We start from the raw sequence: 10673 nt of genomic DNA, 5'->3' as shown, positions 1-10673 counted from the left end.
GCACACATCTGAAACATGCATATCAATTACGTCAATCACCTCCAGCAGTGACCATACATTTTCATGTTTATATCCATATATCTATATTTATTTGTGTGTGTGTGTGTGTGTGTGTGTATCAATCTATCTCTCTCTATATAAATATATATGTAGAGAGAGAGATTATTTCTTAAAATTGTTCATATCTGTCTTTAAAGTTGCTTTTATTTGTTAGGGCAAAAAAGAGAGCTTACTCCCAGTTGGCTTCCCCTGAATAAATAAAGGTAATGAATGAATATTAGATGAATAAGACCATTAAATTCATTTTTAAATATTGGAATGGCTAAAAAATTATATACCTAGTACAATGGATTGACATAACTCTAGTATGTTCAAAAGGATGGCTGTTTTAATTTAAAATGTGAAGAGCATAGTTTTCGTCACATATGAAAATTTGATATTTACTTGGGAAACATCACAAATGAAAATTCCAGCAGGATTATATCAGTATTTGAAAACTAATGATTTTTTTTTTTCAAGCCAAATCTATAATATTCTAATTCCTTTAAATGTGTGTCATTTAAACCTTTTTTTTTTTTTTTTTCGAAATCATATTATATTCTCTAATCACTTGTATGTCCTGTATTTGATATATAGTTTAAAGCTCTTGATTTGTGATGCCAAGATTGGTCAAATTATATTTGACAACCTGTGGCATCCTGCTCTCTTTGGAAATATCACCCATAAATAATCACCATCATGACAGCCTCAGTGTTATCCATAGGGTCATTGTCAAGATCTTTTACTCATCAATGTTCAGGTTAATTCCAGTTTCACCAACACGTTTAGAAATGGCTGTCCCAAACAGGAAATTACACAGCCTTGACTGGATCACTTTCAATATAGGTGTCAAAAGATTGTTGTGCACTGAGGAAAATCCCTGCACAGGCTTGGCTATATAATACATGCCAGAGGCCAGTCAGTGACACGAAGGAATCTGGATTAAACACTCCATTGAACACTCTTATCCAACATGGCTGACCTCAAGCTCTGTGAGTATAATACATGCTGTAAGACAATGTACTGTTTTGGCAGCAAAACAGTTAAGACTGGAAACTTGTTATATGGAACTGTGTTTGTCTCTCTTTGCCAGACTTCACACCAGCACTGCTGCTCCTTGTCCTCACCTGCCCTCTGTGGCAGGTTGGCCACTTATCACCAGTGCCGCTGATGCATAACACGCCGATAACAGACTCTTGTGTTTTTTATGCAAAGTCACTTCTGTGGAATATCACTGACACCCTCAAACAGGTAGGAGAGTATCAAAGTAAATGGCTCGATTGTTTTCTTCAGTCAGCACGTTATCAGAATCAAGCTGCATTTAACTTCTGGCAGTTTTTTGATTGGAAATTTATTTTTCCTGTCATAGAACAACCTGTTCAATGGATTCACATGCACCGAGCAGAATGTAGAGCTGAACATGGAAACCAGGACACCGTCACTATGTGCACCAAAGGTAAGCATACTTTATCCCTGTGAAATTCAGCCAGACTTGCATCCAAATTCATGCCAAAACTTCTTAAATATTTCAGTTGAACACTGATAATTGTACTTTTTAATTCACCCAAAATGTGACTTAATTTCCACAGATATCGGCATGCTCTGGAGTTACTGAATCAGAATTTGATCAGGTATGTGCAGTTTTGGCCACTGAGGTGTTTCCCTGTTCGTTTGTCAGAAGCTTCCTTTTTAGATAGTCAATCAAAGAACATCTTTTAAAGCAACAAAACATTCCCTGGCATTGGAAGTTTACATACAGCTATGAGGGGAGGGCGGTAATTTTCAGTCTTTAAAACTTATTTACTAACACTTGAATGTTTTTTTTCCTGGTTAAATGTATGGACATTATGGGCATTAATATATGTATGAATTTGTTTTCCACCTAGGACTCTTGTTTGACAAACATTGGGAAGGATCTCATTTACTACCACAACTTTCTAACAGCACAGCCAGATCCTGAGCGTTTACTCAGTCCAACTGTTCTGTTCAGCCTCCGAGAGCTCATGGAGGTATGACACCATGAATTTATTTTAAGCCGTACTCCTTACAAGAAGATACACAATTGTACTTTGCTATGGATTTTGGACGGTTTAAGTAATATGGCTCACAATCATCTCGGTTCCACATCTATAGCCGTTTTTCCACAAGGAAGCAGCATTTTAATGTTGATTAGTGTCTGAGCTGGACAGGAGAACAATTTGCTTAATATACACTGAATTTGAAATTTTAAGGGTAGATTAGCAGTAAAAGAGAAAATCCTGTAAGAAAAGAGACAATCATGTAAATGTGATGTTCAATCCCAACAGTCATCAACAGCTACATGTCTGGTCAAAATGTCCTTGAGATCACAAGCTGAATGCCAAAAATGTTAATAAAAATGTATAATTTGTTGTCAACAGAACTGCTTCGCCTGGACTCTGTCCAAGGATGTTCCCTTACAGCAGGTAAGAGATTGCTTAACACAGATTAGATTACTAAAGTCAGAATGAGCTCAAACTTGTAGACAGTTTTGCCAAATTAAAGTTGTTCCCTCTAGTCTTAAAGCAAGAAATATTATTTCAAATCTACAAACATCAAACAGAATATTCCAGATATACACTTCTTGTAATAGACCACATGAAGTGTATCCTCATCAAGCTTGAATGTGTGTCTCTTCAAAGGTGACTCCAGACCGTGAACGCACCTACGACGAGAGACTCAACCTCTGCAAAGTGCTGAAAGGCTTCCAAGTCCGCACCATTACCATCAACAGAGCCATTGGATACATCAGCTCCGGGGAACACAGTTCATGAATTGTCACTGAGCTACAAAAGCTCATGCTGATAGTTTGAAAAAGCTATGCAGAATTATTCTTTATAATTACTCCAACAATGACAGTGACAGCCCATATTTAGAGTAAATAATCTGATAACTGTGAGAGGAAACACTTAAGTCTATTTCACTACTTTTGGTATCTAATTATCATGTTTAATTGTATTCACCTAATTAGGTGTATTGATATTGTATCACTGAGATGATGAATTCCTTTTGATATTTATTCACAGACTACATTGCTATACTGTTAATACTATGGTTTTGCTGTGGGCTATTTATTTCAACTATTTATTATTGTTTCATGATTCTGTATAAGAAAGTGTGAAATAAATATTGTTCCTGCATAAATGCGCTCTCTACTATTCATTCATTCAGTTTTGTTTTATTTTACTTAAACTATATCACTCTACAACTTTTAAACACTTTATTCTTGCTATAGAGAAACTACAGTAACAGTGCATAAACATATTGTACCAGCTGAGTCTGATTCTTATTTTTGTGCTGGGTTTGTGTTGTGCTATGTGGGTCAGCTGATATATTACCAAATGACTCTGCTTGGCAGCTACAATAATCTATTGCAACCAGTGAATGTACTGAGTTTATGGTTTATAGTGATCTCAGTTCAAACTACAAAGCAATTCCTTGTATACATCTGAAAATAATCATAGAACTTAAGACTGGCTAGAATCACTAAATAGGTGATTTCTCTTCCAAATTAACACTAGAAAAGTACTCAACCCACTGAGAAATATTACATTTTTCAGTGACATTTTTCAGGAAAGGTTGCTTCCCACCAGTTGACTGAGGCATGTTTTAGTGTGGCTTGTGTTACCTTGTTCAGTACTCAGTGAAGGGATACAACACATAAAATATAATGAGCTTACAGTGCATTCAGAAGGTATGCAGACCCCCTTGACTTTTTCCACTTTTGTTATGTTCCTCTCATTAATCTACACTCAGAACCCCATAATGACAAAGTGAAAACAGAATTTTAGAAATGTCCAGTCAATTTAATTTACCACAGGTGGACTCCATTCAAGGTGTAGAAACTCAGCAAGGATCAAGAGAAATGGGAGGCACCTGAGCTAAATTTCAAGTGTTGTTGCAAAGGGTCTGAATACTTGATATTTCAGTTTTTCCTTTTTCATAAATTTACAAAAAATTCTAAAATTCTGTTTTCACGTTGTCATTGTAGGGTACTGAGTGTAGATTAATGGGATAAAAAATGAATTTAAACAATTGTAGCATCAGACTGCAACATAACAAAAGTGAGAAAGTGAAGGGGGACTGAATATTTTCTGAATGCACTGTATAGTTCAGGACAACAAACAGTGAAAAATGCAAATGTAGCCACCATGATTAGCAGAACTGTCAGTTAACAATGATGTTTTAAATTGTTGCTAATTACTTTTTTTTTTTTTTATTGTTTGATAATTGCTTTACCACTTACCAGCATGATAGTAACTAAGAGGAAGTGAGCAGCCTACCTGTATATATAGGCTTCCCTGTTGAGTGAAATTAGCTTGAGGTTTTGTGGCAACACTGGGTGAGAGAGACCTATGACGTACTCTCCACAGAAAGCTTGTTGTTTTGAAACTGTTCTCTATTGCGCCAATGTTCCATTTCATTTAGGGTAATTGAAACCTACAGGGACAGAGCGGGGGAGGCACAGGAGAGAAAGCACAGCCAGGATTTCTGAGTACAGTTACAATAATCCAATGATGTACAGGCTCCTGAAGGAGCCTGACCAAGGCATCAGATGACCAAGGCATCTATTTGGGATTGGACAAAATTAAGCTGCAAATCATGATCACTAAAGAAAAAAAAAAAAAAAAAAAAAAAACAATTGTAGCATCAGGAGCATCCGGCTGCAACATAACAAACGTGAAAAAAGTGGAGGGGTAATACTTTCTGAATGCACTGTATATATCAAATCACAATACACATCAAACACACACACAACACACACACAATACATATTAAATCAGAACCCAAATATCATGAAACATGAATTGGGAGGTTACTGTACCAATTCCCACCTGGCAAATATCATGCAAATGCAAGCCCTTGGGTTTGAAATTGGCCTGGAACCTTTGTTGCTTGTGACTCTCATCTTTTCTCTCTTACAAAGCAGATGTGACATAAAAATATGTAAGATCACATTTCTCACTTTTAAGAGAGATAATGCAATATGTTTGCATAACTGACTTCTTACTAAGATTAATGCATAATCCAGTCTAATCATTACATATCTAAACTGGAACACAGTATGCAACATTTTCCAGTAGGACTCTAACAAGGGAAATATATTTGCTTGTCAAGTTAATTTTTATTTCCATTTCCTCAGAACTAAAACAATGCATATTTATTTTCTATTTAAGGTGAAATAACAACACTCAAGATTTACCCTTTCCGGATTATGCCACTTGATCTATGCAAAGTAGATGTGTCTGTATTCATTTAAATTTCCACTTTTTTGCACAAAGTTGCAGTTGTTTATCAAAAAACATTCACCTCTTCTGGGGTTTTAGATGCCTTTAGAAATTTCAGGTCAATCTGCAATCGGTTGTGGAAAGTTAAAAGGCATTTTGAGAATCGTTGACATACTTGATAGTTTCATATGCTATTGGCATGTTAAATATGGCTCATATTCCACATTCATATAGGTAATGACACTTTCCTGCAGTGCTCTGCATTATCCTGCCTCTGTAATTTCAGACAGCCCAGTTTCAAAATATAGATTACCCATGGTTGTTGCCCTCCTTGAGATTGTACTATTCTGTAGCCTGTTTTAAAGCTAAATAAACGTATAGATGGAATATATTTACTACCAACAACCTAAATCAGTTTGAGCAATTTGGCTCAAGTCCTACAGTTCATTCATTCAATCAATGGAAAAATGACTGTACAGTTGAATAGTTTGACTGATCCGATTATATGTGACTTTACTGCCATCTAGTGGGAAATAAAGCACACATCCAAAGTTTTAGGAGAGCAGTAGAAATTGTAATAGGCTGTTTAATTTAATAGATACGCTATATGTTGGTTAAACAACAATGAAGAGACCTGAAAACCGGAAATGAGAGATAAGGTTAGGCTGAGACACCCGCCAATCAACCTCTTTTGGTGCAGGTGTTAATGGGTCGCACCTTATCGGTGATTGGCGACTCACATCTGCCGAGGTATTTTCAGTGGGTGTGGACACCGCCAGTTTTCCGCAGCTAGATTTGCGAGCCCAGGTATGGACCTTCAGCAAAGTTCTTCGTGGTGGATCATCATCTTTCTCTCGCTTTGCACTTTCACACAGTGTAGATTATTGCATAATCCCGCCTCCAGCACAGGAATGCCCTACAGCCCAAGGAGATTTAACGTGCATCAGATCCAGCCTGAATCGACTAAGGTGAAACAGCAGCAAAGTGCAGAGCCCAAGACGCGTCCTCAACGAGCTGTAGTGGTCAAGTGTCATGCGGATTCGCTGGAGGTTGTGGTGCAGGCTGACCTGTTTTACACAGGCCTTCTTGTGGAGAGCAGACATTTACAGCTGGGCTCAGATTCAGTGAGCAAAGGGAGTGCATGCCGAGCAGTCCCATCCGGAGTGGCAGAATTCACCATTCATGTCCAGCTGATGGATTGTGGCACTAAACTATCTGTAAATAGATTTTTTCTTATGGGGGGGGGGTCCAATTCGTTTGTAGTCATAATAGAGTACAGATCATATAGGATCTATAGAGTTGTAACTTGGTGTTAGACCAGTATCTACTGTTTCCAAGTGTAAAACTGTCTTGGTTTGCATATTTGTGATCAAGCAACTCTTATACTATGGACTTTTCAAATAAGATGAAAAATTGACATAGTGAGTGTCAGGTGTTTAGTGACAGAGTTTCAGTCCAAACCTGGCCTTTTGTGGTGTAATGCATTGATAAAATGGGTACTTTTTTATCTAAGTCAGAAGTCTAACATTTCACCTGTTTTCAGTCCACAAATGAGAAGCTTGTCTATTCCAACATTCTTGTGTACTCACCTGAACCTTCTCCTGATGGTGTGCTTCGACTGGATGGAGCAACTATTCCAGTTGAATGTCATTATGAAAAGTGAGTACATTGTATTTGACAGTTGGAGTTGGAAATGTTTAGTAACCATCTATGTGTAGTTAATCGAATATCTCCCTATCCATGCGTTGTTCTTTGGCACTTTGGTAATGCAAAGATGTCATGTAAAAATATTGTTAAAAGTATTTTTTTTTTTTCCAGAAAGTATGCTATGGATGGCATTGCCCTGCAACCCACCTGGGTACCTTTTGGATCTACAGCCACAGCTGAGGACCAAATAGACTTCAATCTACGACTCATGACTGGTATTAAGAGGCTGGTATTAATAGAGCATATTTTTTCATCCACATATGTATTCAAGCCTATTGCATACTAAACAAATGAGCTACTTGAAAGGCTGGCGATCTCATGCTCAGTGTCACCTCTGCATAGATGACTGGCAGTTTGAGAGGGGTTCTCATGCCTATTTTATGGGTGACCCCATTCATCTGGAAGTATCTGTCATTGTGGGTAACCACATGCCCCTTCGAGTCTATGTAGACCGTTGTGTTGCCACAGCGACTCCCGATGCAGAGGCTATCTTAAGATATGACTTCATTGAACATAATGGGTGAGCTCTTTGAAAACACACAACATAAAGCTCTAAAAAGAATGGCTTTTTGTAATGAGGTGATCGTTACTTTCTTGTGTTTATATTTTCAGTTGATTATCTTTTGATTTAATTTCAAATGACTGTATTGCTATTGTTTGTCCTGTGTTTTCTTACCAGATGTCTTGTTGATGCTTATTTGACGGGCTCCAGCTCCCATTTCCTGCCAAGAGTTCAGGAACATAAGTTGAGATTCCAGCTGGATGCATTTAGGTTCTACCAGGAGTCTTCCAATCTGGTTGGTTTCCTCTCCCAACTTATTCATTATTCTATGAAATGTTCTGTACAAGCTTGCCAGTGTGATATTCATATTTCTCTTTATGTTCAGTCTGCCAGAATTTAGCCAGTATTGATATGACCTGAAAAATGAGTTTGAATGTATCTGCCATCTCACCTACAGATATATATCACCTGTTATGTGAAGGCTGTCCCGGCCTCAGTAGCAACCAACTCTAAGAATAGGGCCTGCTCTTTCATCGACAACAGGTGTGATGTTCATGGAGCTATCATAAGTTCACATAGTTAATTCTTCCTGCTGCACCTCACAGGTTGTACTACTTCACAGTCAGAAAAGAAGACAGGACTGTACACTGTGTTTTGGAGGCTTTATCTTTTCTATTAAAAGGGTAAGCCAGTGCAAATCTTAGATTTTGCACTGGCTAATATTCACTGAGTCAGTCATTTTGCACTGACCACTGACAAAACACTCTTTCTTCACCTTTGGCAAGAACCTCGGCTGATGACCTCCTCACTGACAATGAACTGACCTGAATGTTCACTATGTATGGAACCATATCGGCTACTGTACCTTAACCAACAGAGCACTCAAATTATTTGTTCCATATGTTGGATAACAGTCCAGTGGGTTAATCACCCCTCATGTCATGGAAAAAAAAATTTAGCTGATAATTTTCATAACCTGACAAGAATGCCTTCTCACCTAGATGGCAGTCAATAGATGGGAATGACCAGGGTTGTACAAGCTGTGACATCACCAGGCGGTCAGTTGAGTCTCAGCTCACAGAGGCCTCCCAAAGTGCCATCATCACCACCACCACCCAGCCTGACCTCACTACACAGGACACTGTTGTCCGGAACAGGCCCTCAAAAAACCCAGCCAACTATGTTCGACTCCGTCCAGGCATGTACCAGACCAAGTTGAACAAAGGTCTGCCATCTTCATCCTCTGCTGGATTGATGAAGAGAGGAGTAGATTCCAAGGAGGGTGAGTACAGCAGATATTAACTTAATTAGTTACTAAAATGCATCTTTATTCAACCAAGTTTTTTAAGGTCAGCTCAAATGCAAAGTACAACAAATTTCAGGGACAGATTTAAAGTAAAATTTAAAGCAGCTGAAAGAGATACTTTAAAGTATTGTAACTGAGAAAATGTTTATTTCCAGAGAGGACTAAGGCCACCCACTTGGGACCACTGGTCATCCTGCCATCCAGCAAAGTTGCCACAGAGGTAGCTATTTTGACTGCAACATTTCCCCCAAGAGCAGCATTACCTGAGTCTGTGAAAACCTGAGACTTCATCACTGCTACCTTCAAAGCAAGGAAACACATTAAACAGGCAACACAGAGGTCCTCAAGGCCTAAGCATTTTGAATGACACAAACATTGCTATGAATACAGCTAAGATTATTCCAGTCATATCATATGCCACCTCTCTTGAACAAGAATTTACATGTCTTGGACTAGGTAAACCTCATTGATAACCAGCAAAACTCACTGGGCTGTTCCTCCCTTTATATAGGGGAAAACACCCTTTCATTTGCAGCACATGCATAGTAATGTGTTTTCCAATAAATATTTTACAACTGTACCATGATTTGGCTTTATTAACAGCTATTTTAGCGAAATGTGTGTGTTTCCATTATTGCATATATGATGTTCACAAAATCCAGGAATATCCTATACAATGTGATCAAGAACTCATACTTGTGGCAAACACTGAGTTTATTATGTGGGTTTTGAGCACATTTTATCCATACAGGAGAGATTTATGTGTATAAATATATACTGTATATCCACTTTTGACTCCATGCCTGCAGGATCCATCTCAGATATAATACCAGCTATTTTCAACCGAGGAGAAAAGCAGTCATTGTAACTATTAGCGAGCACTTCCCTCCATTACCACCCACAATTTGTTCATCATGTAGACACATTATTGATTATTCTCTGCCACAGGATAATGCAGTATAAAATGCTGGTCTTGCCTGCCAGATTCAGTAAAATTATTAGTCACAGTTCTCTCAAGTCGTGGCTTATTTGACTTTAAAAATTGTGTTGGAACTCATGATTAAATTAACTCCGTGTTGTTAGAACATTTATATTTGTTATAGGATGGATCAAAGCACTCTTGCACCCTCATTATTGATAACACTGATAGCTTTGTTCGCTCTTTGGGGTTATTTGCTTCAGGACCTTGGACAGCGCCTCTTGTACCCCATACAATGCAGCCTTTTATTTTACAATGCGTATTCCCTATGGGGATGTTCTAGTGCTGTCCATGGTCCTGAACCATCTGATGGCGGCTACCTCTTTGACTACATCCAAACCCCGAAACATACACACACTTGTCGATAATCGTTAATCATAGCTAAATGCTTAGTGCTTCCGAGATAACAGGTCGATTTCCATCAGAGCTGCTTGTTTACTTTCATATCAAATGATATAAATCGCAGAATAAACCGTTGTAAGATAGACAGCATCAATGTTTTCGCTGAGTGCTTAATAAATCAGAGGCACATTAAAGAACATTAACCTTTGCATGTTTTGGATTGCTAACATATTTATGTGTTGTGAGGGGGCTGTACCGTATAAGCACATTAGGCTGTCTGATTACAAGTCGTAATTCATTTTTAGTGGCTATTCAATGTGACTTGAGGACTTGATGTGGTAATGAGTTTGATTTCCAAAAGCTTTTTTAATATACCCTCTGGTTCCGCCGAGTCTCATGTTGCCGACTCACTGCGTCAGCGCTTCAACCAAATGCATTTTGCAGCAGCATACATTCATCGCCTTGCACGCATCCTCTTACGTGCATCCTGTTTCACCAGCTTCATCACCGAAGTTCCCTGGATTACTCTGTCCATTTGAACATATAAGAACT

General features: G+C 38.3%; 2 protein-coding genes across 2 annotated transcripts; both read left to right on the top strand.

The window, feature by feature from the left end:
* Positions 1–1012: 1012 nt before the first annotated feature.
* Positions 1013–2831, top strand: LOC115374900 (uncharacterized). The gene is made up of 7 exons (XM_030074051.1): positions 1013–1031; positions 1133–1290; positions 1409–1495; positions 1629–1670; positions 1926–2048; positions 2439–2483; positions 2700–2831. Exons 1-7 carry the CDS (start codon positions 1013–1015, stop codon positions 2829–2831), a joined length of 606 nt encoding a protein of 201 aa, XP_029929911.1.
* A 3223-nt stretch (positions 2832–6054) lies between these two features.
* zp3b (zona pellucida glycoprotein 3b) lies at positions 6055–9588 on the top strand. Its single transcript, XM_030074606.1, has 8 exons — positions 6055–6502; positions 6829–6944; positions 7104–7207; positions 7335–7512; positions 7672–7789; positions 7952–8037; positions 8496–8776; positions 8956–9588. The coding sequence occupies exons 1-8, from the start codon at positions 6095–6097 to the stop codon at positions 9081–9083; spliced, it is 1419 nt and encodes a 472-aa protein (XP_029930466.1). The 5' UTR covers positions 6055–6094; the 3' UTR covers positions 9084–9588.
* The last annotated feature ends 1085 nt before the right edge of the window (positions 9589–10673 follow it).

The sequence above is a fragment of the Myripristis murdjan genome, chromosome 17, assembly GCF_902150065.1.
Source record: "Myripristis murdjan chromosome 17, fMyrMur1.1, whole genome shotgun sequence".
Lineage (NCBI taxonomy): Eukaryota > Metazoa > Chordata > Actinopteri > Holocentriformes > Holocentridae > Myripristis > Myripristis murdjan.
The sequence above is the reverse complement of the archived record's forward strand: the minus strand, read 5'-3'. Positions and strand labels throughout refer to the sequence as shown.